This window comes from Chelonoidis abingdonii, chromosome 1 (genome assembly GCF_003597395.2).
Source record: "Chelonoidis abingdonii isolate Lonesome George chromosome 1, CheloAbing_2.0, whole genome shotgun sequence".
NCBI classification, from domain to species: Eukaryota; Metazoa; Chordata; order Testudines; family Testudinidae; genus Chelonoidis; species Chelonoidis abingdonii.
Window position 1 is genome coordinate 248,055,707 of NC_133769.1, and position 23,193 is coordinate 248,078,899.

The 23,193-nt window shown below is 39.1% G+C and overlaps 1 protein-coding gene across 1 annotated transcript in view; it reads right to left on the reverse strand.

Moving 5' to 3' along the window:
* GABRG3 (gamma-aminobutyric acid type A receptor subunit gamma3) overlaps nucleotides 1–23,193 on the reverse strand; it is a 559,814-nt gene that overhangs the window by 238,505 nt on the left and 298,116 nt on the right. The window contains exons 4-5 of the mRNA XM_075060950.1: nucleotides 20,971–21,191; nucleotides 17,060–17,142 (exon numbers count right to left, since the gene is read on the reverse strand). Coding sequence (XP_074917051.1) covers nucleotides 17,060–17,142; nucleotides 20,971–21,191 — 304 coding nt within the window. The remainder of the gene's footprint in view (nucleotides 1–17,059; nucleotides 17,143–20,970; nucleotides 21,192–23,193) is intronic.

Below are 23,193 nucleotides of genomic sequence, written 5' to 3' on the forward strand. Positions count from 1 at the left end.
ATGAGACTAAAGGCTACAAGAGAGGTTGTTACCTTCTCGCTTCCTCTGGCTTGTGGCTTGTACTAGGGCTTAGGCAGTTAGTGGCCTGCCTGTGGCAACAGCAGTGCACATACTCAGAGACAGAAACTGAGGCTCCAAAGGAACTTCTACAGTGAAAATTTACGAAGTAAGATTAGGTGCCTGCAGGGATAGGCTGCAGCTAAGCACAGGTTTTGTGGAGCGTGTGGAGGTTTCGTGATGCCTAAAACTGTGGTTTAGGTACCTAAATCCCTCTGTGGATCTGACCCAGTGAGGACATGCAAGATACAGGAGTAAGAGGAAAGTATTAGATAGACATTAGGGAGGAGAGGAACAATAGGATGTGAAAGGCTGTAGGGGGAGGGAGTGCGAAGTCTGGGAGAAAGAACAGGAGCTGAGGAAGACTAGAACACCACAGGAGAGGTGAGAAGAAAGGAGCAGAGGGCAAGAGAAGACTCTGCAGAGATTAAAGAGGGGGAGAAGAGGAAGGAAGGAGGACAGGTCTGTGGCAGGTCTGTGGCAGGAAGAGAAGCTCACAGCCAGTGGGAGAGAAGTGAAAGGTCTGCTAGAGTCAGAGGTAGTGTTGGGGGCTAGAGGATAGGAAGATGAGCTGTCATGCCAATACATGTGTAATCAGAAAGTCAATCTTGAGGATAGATCTGGTCAAGAATTTTTCAACAAAATGATTCTGGTTTGACAAATCAGTATTTTCCAACATAAACTTTTGACAAAAACATATCATTTTAAGAAAACTTTTGTGGGAAAGGTTTCTCCGGTCTGGGATATAATTTCTGATCAAAATGAGAGTGAGAGAGAGAGAAACTGAGGTTTGATTCCCTGTTCTGCCTCACAGGTGAGTGTCCTGACCACCAGGCTATTGGATATTGTGGGATTTCTATCTCTCTCCTTTTGCCAAAAGATTCAAAAGGTGTTCAGTTTGTCCTGGTACACCATGGAAAAACCATTAAAATCTCAAACAATGTAATGGGACAGGAAAACTGTTTCCTGTCAGCTCTCTACTTGGAGACCACACAGAGTCAGACATTTCAAGTGCAAAGAAGCGCTATTGACCTGAGGATGAGAAGTTCTGGCTACGGCTTGATTCTTAACATGTTCAGTGTTCACATTACTGCTGTAAGGAGAAGTCAAGTTTTCAGTCAAATGCAGGTTTGCCTTGTTTGCATAGTGGAGTAAGGATCCACTGAATGAACCAGTAATTATGTAAAAATAACCACTGTAACTGAATGTTACTGAAGTGATATGACCACTATTTTGGATAGGATATGAATAGGGCTGGTAAAAAGAAAAAGACAAAAAAGAAATTGCAAAAAATGTAGATTTTTTATAGTTTGTTTCAAAGTTTTTGAAAACTCATATTGAACTTTTTCCACACACACACAAAAAAATGTTCAGTTTTAATTTTCAAAAGATACTCATTTTTGAAGAAAAACAGAAATTTTGAACGGAAATAATTTGATCAAAACTGTTCTACAAGCTCTACATAAGAACCATTTTGTCTACCAGAGAGACAGCAATTTGAGACCTAAAAGACTATTGTGGGATAGAGCATTAACATGTTTTATTGTTCTTGATGTATTCATATAACACAGTAACTATCGGCATTTTTCATGTTATAAATGAGGCTCTTATACCTACATATATATGCCACCACCACCACTTTGTGGTCACTGTAGCACTATGCTTTTCCTTGGAAGTCTCCCGTACAAGTACCAATTAAGCCTTATGTTGTTTATCTTATTATAGCTGATAGATGCAATGACCAGCATCATCTGGCAGCAAATTCTGTTAAATCTTGGCAGAAAATATTGCTGTATTTTCTATATAAATCAATAAAAACCTAAAGTACCAATCCCCAAACTAAATCTGTTCCCAAGCTGTTGGGAAGAACCTTATATCTTCTAGTGGCATCTCTTTTAGGTCAGACAAGAAAAAGCTGTAGAGAATTTGAGTAAAGCCTTGACTTGGAGGGAAAAAATGGGATTACCTTGCAGAAAGCATATATTATTAAAGTTCTGAACAGCTGTGTTTCCCTTACTTCAGTAAATATTGCTGGTGATGTATTATAACATGGCTGCTTTTTGTCTACTAGAGGCAAGCTATGTTGTCTCATCAAAATGCTGATTTTTAAACAAACATCGTGAACAAACGCATCTTTAAAATTATATAGTTCCCTTTGGTTGAAAATCATTACTGATACTAGTAAACTTGTCTAGACTTATCACCTCAGTGTAGCTCATCTGATGATAATGAACAAAAGAACACACACTGTAAATTACTGGTTGTACCTTTCTCTGTCTTTTTGTATTGAAAAAGGGCAGCAGACCTTCCAGCATTAGAATATGGGCTACTAACTAGCTTCATTGACTATTTGTTCTAAGGGGTTATCATTTTTATCCTTCATGTGAGATTGTAACTTTTTTGGAGAGAGTTGAAAAAATACTAAGTAAATGTTTCTTTTTGAACAAGTTTATAGGAAATACTCTAAACTTTGTTAGCATGCTAAACTCAGCAGGGGCAGGCTACCCGAGTAAGTAACCAGGCTTCTGGGCAGTCCTGTACAGCTGGCACTGAAGCCGGCCCTGCTGCAGCTTCACTCCTATCTGTATTAAAGCTAGCTCAGATACGTCTATGCATGCTGCAGTCTCACACCTTGATTGCAGCGTAAATATTCCCTCCCTAAGAACTAGCTTTCAAACATTCAGGCCTTGTCTACTCTTGCAAGTTAGACCGCATTAAATCAGCCCCGGGCACCATAACTCCTGAGGTGTCCATGCTGGCAAGGCACTTAGACTGCCTGGACTCTGCAGCTGGAGCACTCCTGGTAATCCACCTCCATGAGAAGTATAAATCTTGCTACACCCGGGTTGGAGCGCCCCAGTGTCAGTGTGGACGATGTGTTGCATTACTGCTCTGTGATTGGCCTCCGGAAATGTCTCATAAACCCCTGAAGTCAAGTGGCCACTCTGGTCATTGTTTTGAACTTGGCTGCAGGCATGTGGCTATTCCCTTTCAAAGCTCCATTTCTGACAGCCCACATGGTTATCTGTTCCCGTCCGCAAAGCAAAACCATTACTGTGGGAATGCTCCTTTTGCAGAGGCGTGTGTGTGTGTTTGTGTATGTGTCTGTGAGAGGCAGGGGTGGAAGCAGATGTCTGGTTTCCCCGTTCCCCCTGCCACTGTCCGAACTTACAAGATAGCATGCTGACACATTCTGCCCCGCAAAACACACTGTCTCTCCCCCCCCATACACACAACATACTCCCTATCACGCTCCCCATCTCCTCACTTGAAAAGCAGCTGGCAATCTAGTGGCATACCCATGGAACAATGGAATTGGGAAACCTGCATCATGCCCCATTAAGCACTGCAAACACTTTCCAAAGAAAGCTGCAGCCAATTGCACACTGGGATAGCTACCACAATGCACTGCACTCTGTGGCGTTGCAAGAGCTACTAATGTGGACATGCTCCACAGTCACAGTGTGAACACACAGCAGCACTCTATATCTGCAGTTGTAGACTTAGTCTCAGTCTCCACTGACCCAAAGTAGCATTTAGCAGTGCACCAAGTCAACCACTACTAACTGTACATTTTTGAAATGCAGCATTGGGGAATTTGAATCCAAAAATCAAATACTTTACTGTGGATAAAGGGACGACCCACAATTGTAGCATCATCAAGATGTTTCAGACCACAACTGAGTACTTTTTATATAGGGAATTTAAAACAAAAAGTCAAAACAAACACAAACCCTGGGCAAAGTTCAAGGACAGAGGAGAGGGAAATGAATTAGAAATTTAGGAAGAAAAACTAATTGGTATTGTGCATCAAACTGAAACATGCATTTTGCTCCATACATGGAAATATTCTCTGCAGTCAAATATTTAAAGAATACTCTCTTGTTTCTTATGCAATTCCACATCACATGGAGGAATATGGAACTGTAAGTTTTTATATAAAACTGAGTTTAATACTCACATTGGGCAGATTATTTGATAATAAAAGACAAAAGTACAGTATTTTCTGATTTGGCAGAGATATGGTGCCTAACATAAAAAGAAGAAGGAGATAAGATTTATTAACTGCCATACAGTATTCCATTTCTTCCAAATTAATTATCTTGTAAGGAGGCCAATGCTAGGATACAGGCAGCATGCTCAAGAAGCTCAGCCCTTGATAGCACTGCCTTAATAGCAAGGGGGACAGATGAAGCTTCTCTGATATTATTTTAGCTTTGTTAATGGTACAGCTGGCAGAAGTGCTGCTTATTGCATTTCCCCCCTATTTCCATGTTAGTCCCTAGCATTTTTAACACTTCTGTGGGGGAAATTCTATATTATCTGACTGACTTGGTCAATGTTTACCTCTCCCCATTTCTTCCTTCTCCACACTCCAAAATTCTTTCCTTCTATTTGTTCTGCTTCTCACCCTTTATGTGACATTTAACACTGAATAAAATGCACAAATGGCTTCTTTCTCCAGCTTGACAGTTCAGCAAGCATGGAAGTTTCCACAAAATGTTTGAATTAAACTGCATAATTTCCATTAAGTGGAGTTGCATCATTTGAATGCTAGGTATTCCCCTGAAGTATACTAATAAAAGGAGTATTTTTTTAAAAAAATCTACCATTAACATAGTTGTTATGAAAACATTTTACATTTTCTATACAACATGTGCTATACATTTGCTCGCTGCATAGTTCAAAATTGCCTGAACCTTCCTGGTATGCTACAAAGCTCATCAATTTTCCACAGGCATTTGAAAATGAGGTGAAGGGAAGGGAATTCTTGAAGGGGAAGGTGATTTGAACTTTAAATTGCCTGGCTTTTTGATGATGCATTATATACTGAATTGTATTGCTGTAATTTTAGGGTATTGTGTGTGATGTACTTTAAAGTTATTTCAGTGGTGCTTAGAGGGTATGAAGAGACGAATTTTTTTAGCATATGTAAAAAATCTAAAGAAACATAAGAAGCAAAATACAATTAAGCTGGGGATATAGCTTTTTGCACATTAGATAGTCCAGGGAAGAGTTTCCAGTCGTGGTTTCAAGAACAAAAAAACTTAGTTCTTCTGGCAACTTACTCACAAAACAACAAAATCAGCTCAGAACCCAAACTGGAGTAAATCATAGTAAATCCGGATGACAGTTTAGGCAGACATGGTTATTGAGAAGGACACCTGTGGCACAGTGAGTCACCTTCTGAAAGCACATACATTTAAATGGTGTAGCACTAATATTTGCATTTTCTAATTAAAATGAATTGACTGCTGTCAATAAATGAGCATTTTCATTTTAATCACATTCGATCCTTTATATTATAGAGTTGCTTGCTTTGACTCCATAGCTAAGGCTATGATTTCCATAGCAAAGGCTAATAGATTTCTATTCTAAAATTTATTTTCAATCCCCCTGCCATGCAACTTTTGCTTAGAGTAACTCTTTTCTTTGTAAAATAGAATTTGAGAAGAACAGCTTTTCTGATAATTGTGAAAGTTCAGGATCAAAAGTGTTTATATGCTACTTAATCCAAAAATACATTGCAGAAATTTTGGAAGTGTTTTTCTCTGACGTAATTCTTATCACTATGCATGAATGGATGACTCAATCCTGTAATATAAGCATGACACACAGAAGTGCCAGGAAGAAACTGCTCTTATTACTCTCCCTCTTCCTCCTCCCCCCAGTGTTGCCAATCCTAACCATCTAGAAGTCATGAGTCAGACTCTCTCAAATCATCCTGCTGATTAAAATACTGATATTTAAAATAAGTAAATTTGCAAAGAAGGAGGGGGTGAGTGTTTGCCTTCTGATTTTATGCCTTTAGGGTGCACTTGGTCCAGATTTGCAGGTTTTTTTCTGTAATCGTGTAGCTTAGAAACATACATTAAAAAAAAAAGCTGAAATTCTTGTGATCACGTCCCAGAAGGGACTTGGGCTTTAAGTAAAAAACACCAAATATTGTGAGACTCATGATAAAAATCACAAGAGTTGGCAATCACCCTGGCACATGGCAGGGATCAATACCCAGTGCATGCCATTACATTCGTCTGTCTAGCCTACCTAGAGTCAGGATTTTTACTCCCACTCCCTCTTCCTTGCACCATGCAAGCAGGCTGTCCCAGGTGCTTTCCTGCTTTGTTGGAAGGAAAGCTGTCTGGAATTTTGCAAATTTCAAGTTCTTGATTAATGCTTTCATCAAAAATTCAATTTTTGACAACTAATAATAAGATCACACTAAATTTTGGGGAAGGTTTGACCAGCTTTAGTTGGAAGTAGCTGCAGCTGCTAAGGCACTTGCCATTATTCAGAAAACTTTAAGAGGGTCACACTGAAATATTTGGTCTCACATAACAAATACCTTAAAAATCTCCTGGTGGAACAGAAATCCTGGAAAGGATGGGGGGATGGGAGAAGACTACCTGAACAAGCCTATGTTAATCAGCTCATAAGCTCTTCCAGATGTTCAAACTGGGCCCAAGCAGCAGGCTAATGACATTGTCCTTCACTAAACCAAAATTGTGTGAGCTTTTACGGATCGGTCTTAGACTTTTTATGTCTATCCCTCTTTTGCTGTATTCAATCACATTATATTTAGGGCCCTACCAAATACACAGCCATGAAAAATGTGTCATAGACTGTGAAATCTGGTCTCCCCCGGGTGAACTCTGGTCTTTCATGTGCTTTTACTCTAAACTGTACAGATTTCATTGGGGAGAGCAGTGTTTCTCAAATTCCTGGGACTGATCCAAAAGGGAGTTGCAGGGAGGTCGCAAGGTTATTTTAAGGGGGTTACAGTATTGTAATCCCTATGGTCTGCACTGCCTTCAGAGCTGGGCAACCAGAGGGTGATGGCTGTTGGCCGGGTGCCCAGCTCTGAAGGCATCGCCATGCCAGCAGAAGTGCAGAGGGGTGGCAATACCATACTAGAAAGCAAACAGAATACATGTTTGGCTAAACAGACTTTCTGAGAAATAAATTATTAATGTTAGTCAAGAATAGAAAGAATTGTGGGGAACTTCAGAAAGTCCTAAATAAGGTTGGCATTTGGGCAACATGATGGTAGATGAAATGCATTGTTGATAAGTACTAGGTAATGCCCACTTAAAGGAACAATTTAAACTATACACACATTAATATTTTCTAAATTTACTATATTTATTCAGGGAAAGATCTAGGTCTCACTGGGCACACCTCAGGAAAACATCTGTTCAGTACACATTCAAAAAAACAAGGAAGATTAGCTGCATTAAGAAAGGATAATAATGCAAATATAATATTGTCATAAACAGATAGTTAAGGGTTAATGTCTCTTTTACCTGTAAAGGGTTAAGAAGCTCAGTAAACCTGGCTGACACCTGACCAGAGGACCAACAGAGGGACAAGATACTTTCAAATCTTGGTGCAGGGAAGTCTTCGTTTGTGCTCTTTGTTTTGTTTGTTGTTCGCTCTTGGGACTAAGAGGGACCAGACGTACATCCAGGCTCTCCAAATCTTTCTAAATCAGTCTCTCATGTTTCAAACTTGTAAGTAATCAGCCAGGCAAGGCGTGTAATTTTATTTTTGTTTTCTCAACTTGTAAATGTTTCCTTTTGCTGGAAGGATTTTTACCTCTGTTTGCTGTAACTTTGAATCTAAGGCTAGAGGGGGTTTCCTCTGGGCTATATGAATCTGATTACCCTGTAAAGTATTTTCCATCCTGATTTTACAGAGATGATTTTTACCTTTTCTTTCTTTAATTAAAAGCTTTCTTTTTTATGAACCTGATTGATTTTTTCTTGTTTTAATATCTAAGGGGATTAGATCTGGACTCACCAGGGATTGGTGGAGGAAAGGAGCAGGAATGGTTAAATTCTCCTTGTTTTAAGATCCAAGAGGATTGGATCTGGATTTACCAGGTATTGGTGGGGGGAAAGGAGGGGGGATGGTTAATTCCTTCTTGTTTTAAGATCCAAGGAGTTTGGATCTGCGTTCACCAGGGAATTGGTGAAGCCTCTCAAGGCAACCCAGCTAGGGGAAAGTTTCGGGGGGACACGGAGTGCGACAGACACTGAATTTCTGGCTGCTGGCAGTGTTACCAGATCTAAGCTAGTAATTAAGCTTAGAAGTGTTCGTGCAGGTCCCCACATTTGTACTCTAAAGTTCAAAGTGGGGGAAAAAACCTTGACAAATACCGCAAATTAGTGATTAAGCCATCACCATGAATATGGTCTAGAGTGTTGGTCGACCTGTCTGAAAAAGTATATGGCAGAAATAGAAAAGTCCAGAGAAGGGCAATAAAAAATCATGAGGTATAAAAACGTCCACATGCAAAAAATTAGAAGAGAATCATTTAATTTAGAGGGAAAACAAAATCACAGCAGAGATTTAGAATATGATGGATGATATGATGGCTCTACTATTTATGATTTTCTGTAGACAAGAAATAAAATACAATTCTACTTTAAAAGCAACAAATTTAAAACTGCTAAAAGGAAAAAAGACTTTACAAAATGTAAAATTAACTCATGAACTCATTGCCATGAGATATTGAGGCCAAGAGCTTAGTAAAATATAAAAACAGATTTGACATTAATATGACTAAGATCATCATCTTCAGTTAGATCATACAGTATATAAAAATGTAAACCATCATAGTTCAATTCATAAGCCATTTGCTAACTACTGGGGAATATGAACAAATTTCTCTAATGGAAAGGGATTTTGCATTTTTCCATTTTTTTTCCATTTGTCTCCTCTTTCTGAAGCATAATGTACTGACTGCTCTCAGATATAGGAAACAAACCAGTCTTGGAAATTATTAGTGAGATGAGGCACATGTTTTATGAGGAGAGGCTGAGGGAACTGGGCTTAGTTAGTTTGAAGAAGAGAAGAGTCGGGGGAATTTGATAGCAGCCTTCAACTACCTGAAGGGGGGTTCCAAAGAGGATGGAGCTAGGCTGTTCTCAGTAGTGGCAGATGACAGAACAAGGTGCAATGGTCTCAAGTTCCAGTGGGGGAGGTCAGATATTAGGAAGAACTAGGAGGGTGGTGAAGCACTAGAGTGGGTTACGTAGAGAGGTAGTGGAATCTCCATCCTTAGAGGTTTTTAAGGCCCGGCTTGTCAAAGCCCTGGCTGGGATGATTTAGTTGGGGTTTGTCCTGCTTTGAGCAGGGAGTTGGACTGGATGACCTCCTGAGGTCTCTTCCAGCTCTAATGTTCTATATTTCTATGACAGGTCATCTATGACCCTCAGTATAGCAATTCCTATCTTCCTGTAAGAAGAAAGAGATCAGACAGCTAGGCCCTCAGTCACAAAGACTGAATCAAGAAGTTTAGCTGTGTCATATCCAGAATAAGCAATATGGTTCAACTAATTGAAGAGAACTTCTCACCTAAAAAGTGCAGATTAAGATCCCGATTCTTCCTGTATGTACATCTGTGGCATTCAGTTTAGAAGAAGTCTGCTCTCGCCTACCAAAATGTCAATATGAAAATTCAGCATGGGATATAAAATCAAGCTGGGTTCTTTCGGCTCCTGCCTCACCAGTAATAAGATTCTGCAATCAGAACTTCATTAATAATTCTGTTGATGATACATGAGACTGAAGAGAATACAACTCTATCTGCCAGACCATAATTTGTTTTTTTCAGGCTAATAGCAGGAAAAATAAAATAGTTGAAATCATTATTTTTGTCAGAAAAGTAAATTGATGAGTCTTAATACCATATAGCTAAACTGTATATTCATAAAAGGAGTTTCTCTATTCCAAGGGATATATTTGGTGAAATGGAATTTTTATGTAGAAAGAGAGGATCTGTTTTTCCTACATGCTAGGACAATAATAGATTTGGATGAAATTGGTGAAAACTTTTTTCACAATATTTCTTGCAATTTTTTAACTATTCTGTGTTTCATGATTTTGCATACCAATTTTTTAAAAATTGTTTCTTGAAATTTCAGGAGACTGGTTGTTTTTCACATTGAAGCATGTCTAAAATTGAGTAAAGTAAGCCATTTTTGGTTGAAACTTCACATTCGCAAATGGTTAACTTGACATGAAAGCAGTCTAGTTTGCTCATGCATATATGTGTGTGTGTATGGCCTATAGGCTGTATATTTATTGTGATTGGACTGAGAAAAGGGCTGAGATCCAACCTATGAGTTCCATTCCCATCTTACCTAAAGATTGATTGCATTGCAGCACAGTAGTTTGACAATTTGAACTTTGTTCTGTTAAAAGTACACGTGTAGTGTTCTAATGCTTTAAATTGATTTAGAGTTTGATAAAGCACATGTAATTCATCTAAATAGCTTGGCTGTGTATTTTTACCTTAAAATAACTTGAGCCACTAAATATATCAACTTAAATTAGTAAATTAAGTAAGTGCAAAATGGCTTTGGAGATTAGGTGCTACCATTGGGGAAAACAGCAAAATCCTAGGAAATGAATTAATTCCTATAATTACAAATATATCCAGTGAGTCACTTGTATTTTAGAGTTAAATCTTTGTTAGTAAACGGTAAAAGGTTAATCAAAAAAAAATCTAGTTGTTCTCTGGAGACATCACTAGACATGTCAGCAGGATGGCAAACACTATATTGAATTCTTCCCTGTGCAATGATTGGATAAAGGTCTAGGAGAGGCAGGAGCTGCACAACTCACATCTGGAACCTTGAGTAGTTACAGACACCCACAGCTGAAAAGCCCATCCCTTACTTCCTGCTGACAGTAATCCCCATACTGTATGATGGGAATGCCACTTTAAGGATGAGGGGGCGAGGGGAAAGCAGTGGACATGTTATTCCTTGACATTAGGAAAGCTTTTGATATGGTCTCTCAGAGTATTCTTGCCAGCCAGTTAAAGAAGCATGGGCTGGATGAATGGACTATGAGGTGGATAGAAAGCTGGCTGAACGTCGGGCTCAACCGGTAGTGATCCATGTCTAGTTGGCAGCCGGTATCAAGTGGAGTGTCCCAACGATCAGTCCTGGGGCCATTTTTTTTCAATATCTAAATTAATGATCTAGAGGATGGCGTGGATTGCACTTCATCAAGTTTGCAGATGACACTAAACTGGGAGGAGTGCTAGATACGCTGGAGGTTAGGGATAGGATACAGAGGGACCCAGACAAATTAGAGGATTGGGCCAAAAGAAATCTGATGAGGTTCAACAAGGACAAGTGCAGAGTTCTGCACTTAGGACGGAAGAATCCCATACACTCCTGTAGACTAGGGACCAAATGGTTAGGCAGCAGTTCTGCAGAAAAGGACCTAGGGGTTACAGTGGATGAGAAGCTGGATATGAATCAACAGTGTGCCCTTGTTGCCAAGAAGGCTAAAGGTATTTGGGGCTATATAAAGTAGGGGCATTGCCAGCAGATCGAGGGATGTGATCATTCCCCTCTATTCGGCATGGTGAGGCCTCATCGGGAGTACTGTGTCCAGTTTTAGGCCCCACACTACAAGGATGTAGAAAAATTGGAAAGAGTCCAGCAGAGGGCAGCAAAAATGATTAGGGGCTGGAGCACATGACTTATGAGGAGAGGCTGAGGGAACTGGGATTGTTTAGTCTGCAGAAGAGAAGAACAAGGGGGGATTTGGTAGCTGCTTACAACTACCTGAAAGGGGCTTCCAGAGAGGATGGATCTAGACTGTTCTCAGCGGTACCAGATGACAGAACAAGTAGTAATGGTCTCAAGTTGCAGTGGGAGAGGTTTGGGTTGAATATCAGGAAAAGCTTTTTCACTAGGAGTGGTGAAGCACTGGAATGGGTTACCTCGGGAGGTGATAGAATCTCCTTCCTTAGAGGTTTTAAGGTCAGGTTTGACAAAGCTCTGGCTGGGATGATTTAGTTGGGAGTTGGTCCTACTTTGAGCAGGAGATTGGACTAGATGACCTCCTGAGGTCCCTTCCAACCCTGATATTCTATGATTCTAAGCAGAGGATAGCTATAGAAAAGTCCACAGCTGCTCATAGGTCGATAACTGGCAACTGGCAATTTGGTTGGTGTTTTTGTTCCACAAACTCGAATATTCATTTTTAATTAACTACCATGGCTTTATGAGGATCAAAAACAACAGGAAACAATATATTAATAACAAAATTAGTCAGATCAGCCCAGTGAGATACCTCTTTATCTGTATCATCTCACATTATTCTTGGCTCAGTTTCCAGCTCAGATATCTCTAAAAGTGGTATATCTTCAAACTTTGCCACACAGATTGTTCCAGACATTAATGATGCAGTAAACACACAGTACTGCAGATTCTGACACTCTATATACCACAGCTGGTTCTTGAACAATCAGCTGCCGTATGGTATGGCTGCTGGCTATCATGGGCTTCTGCCTGACAGAGTGGAGCAAGTGCAAGCTCATGCTGAGCCTACAGATAGAGGTAGGCTCAAGAAGCCTCCTTGATACATGGCCCCAGGTAGGTCCTGAGGAACAGAAAGTAGCCAGACATAACTATGCCATTCTTCCTTTGGCTACTATTATATTTGTTACTGTTTAAAAAAAATGCAAGAGGCTAAATGCTCCTTCTGCTTACATTGGCTGAGAAGAGCAAAAGCTCAGGCTTTGGAAGGTGGAAGGTCGAAGAGGAGAGACGGTATATGGCTCCAATACATGTTTCTAATCTCTCCAGAACCTGTGAAAGGCATTACAGACATCTTATTCAGGTAGGGCAGGAAGATATTGATGGGTAAAAGGTTGTTCATCTTCTAACCAGGTAGATTTCCAACAGGAAATCCACACAGAAGTTAACACTTTTCCAAGCAGTTTGAACTCCCCTTCAATGCCGTTAGCCACATCCCAGGAAACAGAGATGCATACAGGGGTTTGTGGGGGGGGTTGTGCATTTTGAGTCTTACATGCACAAACAAAGCCTTATTATGAAAGAACCACATAGGCACAAATAACCATGTTCACTAATTATATACAACGTGCAAAGCCTGGCTACATATATACATTGGCTTCTCAGGCAAGGTTTGATGGCATCTGAAACATAGAAGACAGTGAGGGTCACTAGCGGGTCACAGTGAGGGTCAAAGCTAATTGAAGGAATACTGCCCAATTCCTATACATTAAAGGAAGGCAGCATGATTCCCAGGGACCAGGAGTTGCCTTGGAAATGCCACAGGCTTTTACCCAGAGAAATGGCTCCCTGAACTACTATCCTTCCAGTTCATGTGGCTATAGCCTGTTTTCCTGCAGTGCTCTAGGTTCTGCTGCATCACTATCTACAAATGAGTTCAGAAACCACTTCAGAGGTGAGAGAGAAGGGAATACCAGGAAGTGCACGATGCAGCATTTCTTCCTAATGTTTCCTCCTCCCATGGGTTTTCCAACAAGAGGGAATGATTAGGAGCTAGTAATCAAAATAAGTTAAATTAGCACAGTAAAATGGCCCCATCCAGCCCACTGTATTCTTCTGACTCTTCCTGGCAACCAGACCATTTGACTCCAACATACAAAGAGCAAAGAGAAAGGCTAAGAGTCAGGAGGTCTTGCAAGGACCTGGCTCAGTCTAAAATGTATTTGGTAAAAATTAAAGGAAATGTTTAGGAAAGGTGCTAAGTTTTAGATATTAACATAGTTAATGTTCAAGTGTCTGTGCAGCAGAATCAGTTATAGTATATGATGTCTGAGTGGGGTTTTTTTGGTTTCCCGCAATTTAACTTTCAATTATATGTGCATTCATGGGCATTCTGCTGTAAATTCTACAACCATTTAGGTTTTTGTTTTATTCACAAGACAACACATTGTGGAATCTAAATTTGTAATAAGCTCCTCCTCTTGGAAATTTGGCAGAGCTGACAGTAATAAATCATTCAGCCATTCATCTCATAAGTCCTCTGGAGCATCATGTATCTTAAAATTGGAATATGTGTACATAACACTGAAAATATAATAAAGATATAACACAAACAAATCCCTAAGGAGATGTTCTACATGAAAATTTACAAAAGAAGTGCTAAGATAGTGCTAAAGGTAGCACTAAAATAGCCTTCAAGGAAAGGAATGTCACTTGATAACTTAAAAATAACCTCTAGTGAACGGCATTATTAGAGCAGGTGAGAAAGTTGCAAAATCATTTTGTTATAGTTTTTCATGTGTTATTTGCATACATCAAGAAAACTGTAAAACTGAGACAAACAAAGCTCTTGACTATGCCCATATAACTGCCATTTCCTCAGATGGTGTTGCATGCACGCATCCAAAGTTAGAAAAAAAATTTTGTCTAAAAGATATAAGTTATGATAAAAAAAGTCAGGCCAACATCAAGTTTGAAATTTAGCCATGAGCCTGAACCTTCTGATGTTCAAATCCTATTCAGCACAAAGGGAAGAGTTGTTACTCTAAATAAGATAGTGGCACAGAACACAGCTTAATCACTTTCTGGAGCTGCCCCCAGCAGTTATTGTGCCTCCAAATTGAAGAAAGGACCGGGATGATTTCTCTGCCTGTCAAGAGTTCGCCATCTTCTCTGGATATTGATAAAACTGGGGTGTCAAACTCATTTGACAGCGAGAACCAAACTCCATTTTTTATTATGGTCCATGGGCGGGGGGTATATATTTAAAACTACACACTACCTTCAGCAAGAAAAAAATGGGAGTTTTCCACAAAGATCCAGGGCAATATATGGACTTTTTGTACTATATAAACTATTATTTGTTTGTTGAGTAACTTATTGTCACATTCAATTTCACTGGGAAAATCTGTTCCCTTGTAGAACTGCTACAATTTTGTCTATTATTTTTCTTTCTTTCCCATCCTATTTTTCTGTTCTCTCCCTATTTTCACCTCTCTGTGGGCTGAAGTCCCACCTCCTCTCCCATTCCATTCACTAAAATGATCATCAATAAAGCAGTTCATGTTGACAATATAGCATTATCATTGGACTTTAAAGTTGACTCTCCAGTGAGATTAACATAGACAGGGGAGTTAACAAATCTAAGTAATTGTTACAGGCTGTCTACAGACTAAAAGACATTTCATCACTAGTAACATTTGGAAGATTACTTTTTATTTTTAATGACAAGTTAGATTCTACACAATCTGAATACCTCAAATGGGCTGAATCTGGCTCACAAGCTGTATGCCCTAAAGCATTTTTGCCGAGGATTTACATATCCATTGAGCTCATAAAAATACTCAAAAGTTCATTTTTTAAAAATGGAATGGAATCGAGTGCACTGTCTTTTTCCCCAAAAAACATTTGCCTTGGGGGATGAAAATACCTCCATGCCCACCATACTGGGTTCAAAATCCTGTTTCAAACTGGACAAGATGAATACTCTTCTACACTACCAATATACTTCCCAGGGAAAAAAAGTAGTATGTACACATAAATGTGTTTACCAAATGATGTTACCTCTCTAATTATTTTATAGATATGATGGGGAAATGATATTATTTAAAAGGGAAGAGAAAATGATAGCTTTCCCAGTCCTTCACTCCTATTTACAGAGTACATTCCCTGAGATACAGAATTTATCAAAGCGTACACTTTTTGTTAGAGACCTTTTTTAAAAAATATTGACAGCACATCACTGTTGATGTATGATCTGTTTCAGAAAGAGGGAGCACTCTGTGAAAAATACATTTTTAATGCCTTTTCCACCTGATCATCCTAAAAAGAATCTTTTCCCCAAGACTTTTCATGCATGTGAATGGGGGTGAATGAATAGGACAGAATAAACACACTCCTTACTACGGATTGCATTTATTTTTAAGGACAAATTAAGTAACTATGTGAGCCTGACCAGAAGAAAATTGTCCTTTTGGAAGGGAACACCAGTTAGAGTGGAACTGAAATTGGATTCATTACTAAGCACTCATGAGTCACGCAGTCAGAATGTTCAATGTGCTGAACATTCCCTTCCTTTAGAAGGCAAATCCCACCTCAGGGGATAAACAACTGGGGTTTTTTTGTTTTTTTTTGGTTGTTGTTAAATCATTCAACTTTTATTTTTGGATACAGAAGCAATCAGGAATGTGCCTTTAGCAAATTTTTAAAACAATTTAGAAAGTCATAAACCATGTTTCTAGGGACCTGTGGTATTTGCATACACACACACACACAATACCTAGCATGATGATATTATGGGTTAGCTTTCACATTCCTGACTTTCTTTTCTAAAAAATCTCGCTAAAACCTGACTTTTGCGATATTAAGGAGAAAAGCCTGTGATGACAGTCAGATGCAGTAAACCAAATGCCATGCTTGTCCTTTTAAACATCATTTACCACATTTGGATCATGGTTGTAATTACATTTCTGCAGCAGCATAATGTTAATTGAGATGTGCCATCTCCCATCTCTGGGGTGTTCATGTTAACAACAGGATTCCTGCCAACCTCCCACAATGATGACAGCATTTATAGACAAAATTACACACAATACAATCCAGTTGGAACTACCATGCAGCTGAATAATACAAGAAAAAAATAGCCTTAGTCTAATGATACAACCTATTTCTGAATTATGAGGCAAAGTTGCTACCATGCTATTTCTCATAAACTCATAAAATTAGAGATGATGGAGATTGGTTCTCCATCCAGTTCACTACTGCCATCAGCAACACCATTTACACACTGATCTCTCTAAAAGGAAATTTTAATCTTTGGCTTGGAAAATAAACAGGAGTAGTTATGATATAGCTTATATCTGCACTGCACATCTCATACTACAGTAGGTTCTCTTCTCAAATATATGTTACATTATTTTTATAACCATCTCATCAGAGCACAGACTGATGTGAATATCTGCTCCTTGTTAAACTGTAATTATGACTGCAAACAGAGATGCTGGTGCTTGCAGCTCTAGCGGTATAACTCTACATGGGGCATTTCATGACAAAAACTTCTGCCATGAACGCTGAAGCGAAAACACATATATATGATAATATCAAAAGCAAACCTCAGTACCTGTTCAGGAAACCCTGAACAACCTGACAGAAATTAAAGACAAACTGGTGCCTCTCCACAAGGTTCAAGTATAATAGATATGCACTGAAGCAGTACTTACAACTAGAGAATATCAACGGGCAAGAATGTTCATCCATTGGGAAATTATGTAGCTGCAGCTGGCATTCTGCATTGATGGTGAGCCTGTGTAAAAAACAGGTAATTGTCACTATAAATCAGCACAACGAAAAGTTAAAGGAACATGGTAGGGTAATCGTTGATAATTGTCCAAGACACAGCTGGGAAATGTTGAAGCATTGCTACAGAATTAAGTGCTAGGAAATGGGTGATATGACTGTTCATGCATGCATGGAAACAGAGCTTTATGCAGTGTTGTATGGGTTTTGCTTGGTATTACACTGTAAACTTAATAGCCCGATCTGTGATACTCTTTCTCCCATGTTAGGCGACCATTTTTAAACTAATTTTTATCTACCCTTCTTATCAAAGAACTTTTTTAATAAATTTCACAAAGATAGGCCCAATTAACATAGGTCAGCACAAATGTTTGCAAAAATATCTACCACATTTTAAAATGATGTTTAAAATGGTTTACTAACACAGGGCACACTACAAATAAGGCCAGTTATTAAATTACCATTAAGTTAGGGGTTTCAGTCCATGAAACTACAAAGTCGGTGTATATATTTGACTAGATCATATCATACATTAGTTTTATGTGAAAGCTATTTTCAAGTAATGAACACTATATTAACTTCACTGGATGAGTTTTCCCAGCAAATGACAAATTTTAGGAAAACTAATTAAAAGGTAAACAAACTAGATTTGAGAAGGTCTAGAAGCCTTAAATTTGGGCTGACAGCCACAGAAATGTCTACCTTGTTTAAGCTCAGTTGTAAGTAAATTAGTTCTCTCTGCCTAGTCGTTTTAATTGTACAAGACGACAGGATTCCAAGGTTGCATGCCCGAAAGTGGCCAGAGAAGAGGAGGACCTGGCACAAACTTGTACACTGATTCTTGAATTTAGAGATTCAGTCAGCTCAAGGTTGTTCTTTCTGAGACATCCACAGTGAAGAAATTGGAGATACTACAGCTGTCTCTTACCTGTAGTTCTGTAGAGTCAATAGTCTGCGACAATAAAGACTGCTTACTTGTTGCTGAGTTTTATGTCCTAAGTTGTGAACATTAAGGTTTATAGAGTTCCTTGTTCACAGAGGAAAGGTGGAGTAGTAAAACTGGAAACAGAACTCTTTATATACATTTAAAATGCTCAGTTAAGCACAGGAGGGCTGGAACAGGGTCAGCTAGGTACTGAGCACCCCGTGACCTAGGGTGGCTCGGCAGCATCCTCCCATCAATCTTCCCTTTCTTCAGGGCTCCCCAGTTAAACTCCACAGGCCATTCTGGCAGGGATTTATTTATTTTCCAAAAACAGTGAATTAAAATTACAATAAAATTAGGGAATTACCCTGCTAGCCTTCATCTCTGCCCTCAGAGGTATCTTTTCCTGTCTCTGGCAATCCATTAAGGTCCTCCTTCTCTGCAGTTCCTGCTGCTCTGTCATCTCCCCTAACTGGAGCTCAGCCTTCTGGCTCTGGCTTCTAGGCCCTAAACCCTCTCTCAGTCAGGTTCTCCTACAGGAGCCTTTTGCTTACTGCAGCTCTTCTCTACCATAGATTCCTCTTCCTGTCCAGCTGTTCAACAGCTGCCCTCTATCAGGCCCCATTGAAAGGCAGTTAATGAGACTCAGGTGGAGTGGACCAGTTCCTTCTTAAAGAGTCCAGTCCACCCTTTGACATGGGCCAAATGTTTTTCTGATTAACAGTGTATGGTAAGATATTTTTGCAGTCCATGGGACAGATGATGTTTTCAGAGACACCTATAAAACTCTATTACTTCAGTGAGGTCTCACAAGTGTAAGTAACAGTGCACAATATGGCACAAAAAATTGACAGATAAAAGGGGGATGCATACCTAACCAAATGAGCATCTTCTTACATTCATCAAGGTCCTGTTTGAAAGCCCACTGAAGTGACTGAGAGACTTTCCATGTACTTCAGTGGGCTTTGGATAAAGCCTCAAAAGAGGAGGATACTGAAAGACCATGTAGGATACATCTACACAGCAATTAAACACCTGCAGCTGGCCTGGGTCAGCTGACTTGAACTTGTGGGGCTCACACTGTAAAATTGCTGTGTGGACATTCAGGCTTGACATAGAGTCTGATCTCTGGGATACCGTGTGGTGGGGGAAGGGTCCCAGAGCCTGGGCTCTAGCCTGAGCCTGAATATCTATATAGCAATTTTTAGCTCCGCAGCCAGATCCCAAGTCAGCTGACCCAGCCACAGCAGTACCACCGGTCATTTATTCCAGTGCAGACATACCCTGAATGGTATTTTCGAGCTGTTGTATCCCTCTCTTGTTTGACAGTCTTTAAATAGGGACACTTGTCATTGAAGCTCAGCTTCCATATGCAAGTATCATCAGCGTGATGATGCACTGAGGAGGTTGAATACAATCAGTGCAGCAACTGTGCAACATGGAAGATATATTTTACAGATAGATTGCTTGCTGTATAGGGAATCTTGTTTATTGTGAAATTCCACTTTTGAACAGTTCAGCTCCTCCACTGAATAAAAAAGCAATTTTTTTTATTTGAATGCACCATTTTAATACAAATGTATACTTTATGGTATTGTCTTGCCTAGATAAACTCTAACATATTTCTTCCAGTAGTTCCCCTTTTTGACAAAACATCTGATGTGCTATCTTCCAGTGTTACTTGTATATAGAAATTGGTATTGACTCATAGACTTAAGGTCAGAAGGCACCATTATGGTCATCTAGTCTGACCTCCTGCACAGCGCAGGCCACAGAATCTCACCCACCCACTCCTGTAACAAACCCCTAACCTATGTCTGAGTTATTGAAGTCCTCAAATCGTGGTTTAAAGACCTCAAGGTGCAATGAATCCTCCAGGAAGTGACCCGTGCCCCACACTGCAGATCCTAGTATGCACCTAAACATGAGCACACCAGCAGAGGAAGAATCTCTAAATATATATTTTGCATCTTTTTTCCTCTGCAGAACTCAAAGCATTTTCACAGATTGGTAAAATGAGGCACAGAATAATTAATTGACTTGCCCAAGATCGCATAATAAGAAAATGACACAGACAGGAATAAAATTCAGTTCTTCCAATGTCTAATTCAGTGCTCTAAGCAGTGGATCAATCTGTCTCCAGAGGCTGTGTTTGGTTCAAATACACACCCAGGTGTATACCTGAATCTAATCTGAGCTAATCTGCCCTCGAAGGTAAAGCTGGCTGGGAAATGTTTTTTTCCCTTCCCTCTGAAAAATTTCAACAAAATTGTTTTCTTCTTATTTGCAGAAGTTTTTCTTTGATTTTTTTTTATGAGGTAGGGAATCTAAAAATCTAAAACTGAAAATGTTTGGTTTACTTGGAACAGCAACCCAAAAGATGTATGTGTGGTCTTTTTTTATGAAAACACAAAAAATTGACCAAAAAAATGACATTTCATGCAAACTTCTATTTTGTCAAAAAGCCATTTTTCATCAAAAATATTTTGATTTTTTTCCCAGTTCCACTGTAAGCCAAGTCAGGAAGTTTTATAGAAACTACTTCTCTTGCAAGATTTCTGGGACTACATGCTTCTGGCTGGATTGCAAACACTGAGAGAGGAACCTTTCTTGTAGAATTTTGACACTTCTGCTTTTGGTTCCTGAATATGGAAATGAAGAAAGGCATAACATCAAGGTTTTTTAAAAAATTAGCAAGCTTTTTTAGCCTAAAAAATTGTTTAGCTTGGGGCTTAGTTTGAATTTTGGACAAATATTCATGTCATTTGTTTTAAACAGCATCAATTTGCCTGTCCCTAAAACAGATTTGAATATGTTAGGAAACAGTTAAAAAAATCAAACCAAAACATCTAAAAATACTCTGCAGAAAAAGAGACCAAATACTGTCAGCCACACAATCCTACTTCCTACCTTAAAGTATACAAGATTTTCCCATCATTCCATATTCTCAGAAGCTGATTGGGTGTAGTGATCCAATGAGCTTCTGCTGTTTTAGAATTTCGGAAGATAGTGTCTGGTATCCATATCAATCCAACCATATTGCTGTTTAGAGTCAGTATTTTCATGGTGCTGTTGAAACGAAGGCGGCTGTCTGTCCATGTCTGAGCAAAAAATATATCAATTTGGTATTCCTGTAATAAAAGCACAACATAAAAACTGAAGTTGGTTCCACGCATTCCACTTATATTTGGTCTTTGATAGGATATAGTTAAAGGGCTGTAGCCTCAGTCAGTGTAACTCGACATAGCTCTATTAAAATCAATGGATCTATATTGATTTACACCAGCCAAAGAGCTGGTCTTTTAAGTTTTTTTGTTTGTTTGTTTTCATTCTCAGAATTAGTTTACTTTAGGGGAAAAAAATAGAACAACATGATCTCCTGCATTGGCCTTTTGGCTTAGCATGCTCTGCCCCACCACACAGTCTTGACCATCCGTCTCTGTGTGAAGTCGGGGAAGTCACAACTGGACAATATGTCTGCAGTGGCTTCCCTAATACAGTGTGAAAACAGAGGCTTTAAGGAGCTGCTGTATGATGAAACAGGTGTTTGAGATTCAGGTAGCATTAGACAAATATGGCTGGTGATTAAATAAGTCACCTGACAATGACAAATTGTGTGGAATATGGCAGCCACACACACATTAATTGTTCTGTTTCTAAACTGTTGCATGTAGAGCCTGTAGCAGAAAGATGCCAGGATCATAGATTCTAATTTATTTTTCTTTACAGATACCTCATGTATTTCAAATGCCAGGGGCCAGAATTCTCTTAAACTGCCATTAATATGCTAATCCAGATGCTACAATCTTATCTTTTCTATAGTTACATTTTATTGCCATGTTTCTGTTACTAAGTAGTCATAATTAGGGTGATAAAATAGAAGTTACACACACACATGCACATACACACACACACAAGTGTGAGCATGTGTATATATTATTACATACAAAAAACTTTGTTTACAGATAGATATTTAAGTTTCAAAATCCAGTACTTAAAATAGCAATTCCACATCTGCCAGTACAACCTTCATTCTGCGTCCTGGTGCATCCAACCTATGCATTGAATGATGGGAGGATCTTGTGGGAAAAATGTGTTTATATAAAGACTTGATCATAATGCATAAGTATAAAGGGGAAGAATTAAGGGTTCCTGGTCAATATGGAAGTTCCTTGCTTGATCTTTTGTCCAGCCTAATTTTCATTTAATGTAGGTTTTTTGCATGAAGGTTCCTTGGTGATTTTTTTTTTTTTAAGGAAAAAAGTACAAACCAATTCTATTATGCACCACTGTAACAACTTATCATGTGTTATTAGCAGGGTTTGTGCCATGAATTTATCCTAGTATTCTAACCGTATTCTAGGAGCCATCTGGTTACCCTGCATTATTCCTATAATTACCATCTTTTGCAGGCCATCCTTCCAGAATTGATGTTATAACACTATTTATTGTTATTCATTGACACTATTAGCCGAGAAACATGCTCTGGGACTCTCAGCTTTCCATGATGAATGATCGATGGATATGTAAGAATTCTTAGCATATATAGGAATAGCAGGTAATATATCACCTTATGATTTGCAGCATAGCTACTAACAATCCCTAGAACCTTGCCCTTTAGCCTTTCGAGCTGCGATTTTTCTTTTTTAATTAGCTTTACTTTCAGGGGTAGAACAAGAGATTTGACACTGAAGGAGACTTATTTTCATCTTGGTATGCAGGGAATTGCACATCTCTGTACATTGAGACAAGGAAGTATATCAAAGTATCTAGCTCATACTGATTGTTATTTCTATTTTTAAAAACATGGGAAGTGCTCAGAAATTACAGAGGTGAGGAAATGGTCATAAAACTACCCACCTATATATAATTATAAATGTTCAAAAAGTATTATTTCCTCACTTTGCCATTATTGCAGAGAGTGGGTTATTCACGTTATGTTCTACTATTTGCCCCATCCCTGCCAGCTCCTCATTGCAACACCCTGGAGAAGAGAGGCTTGTGTGCATTTACCTGATACAGAATGGAATCTGCTAGACATGGCCACATGTACAGCAGTTTGCTCTAACTGCTGAGCTAGTGGAACTGTTCCTTTAGCTTGCAAGCTGAGACCAGTATTTATGGAGCCAAAGG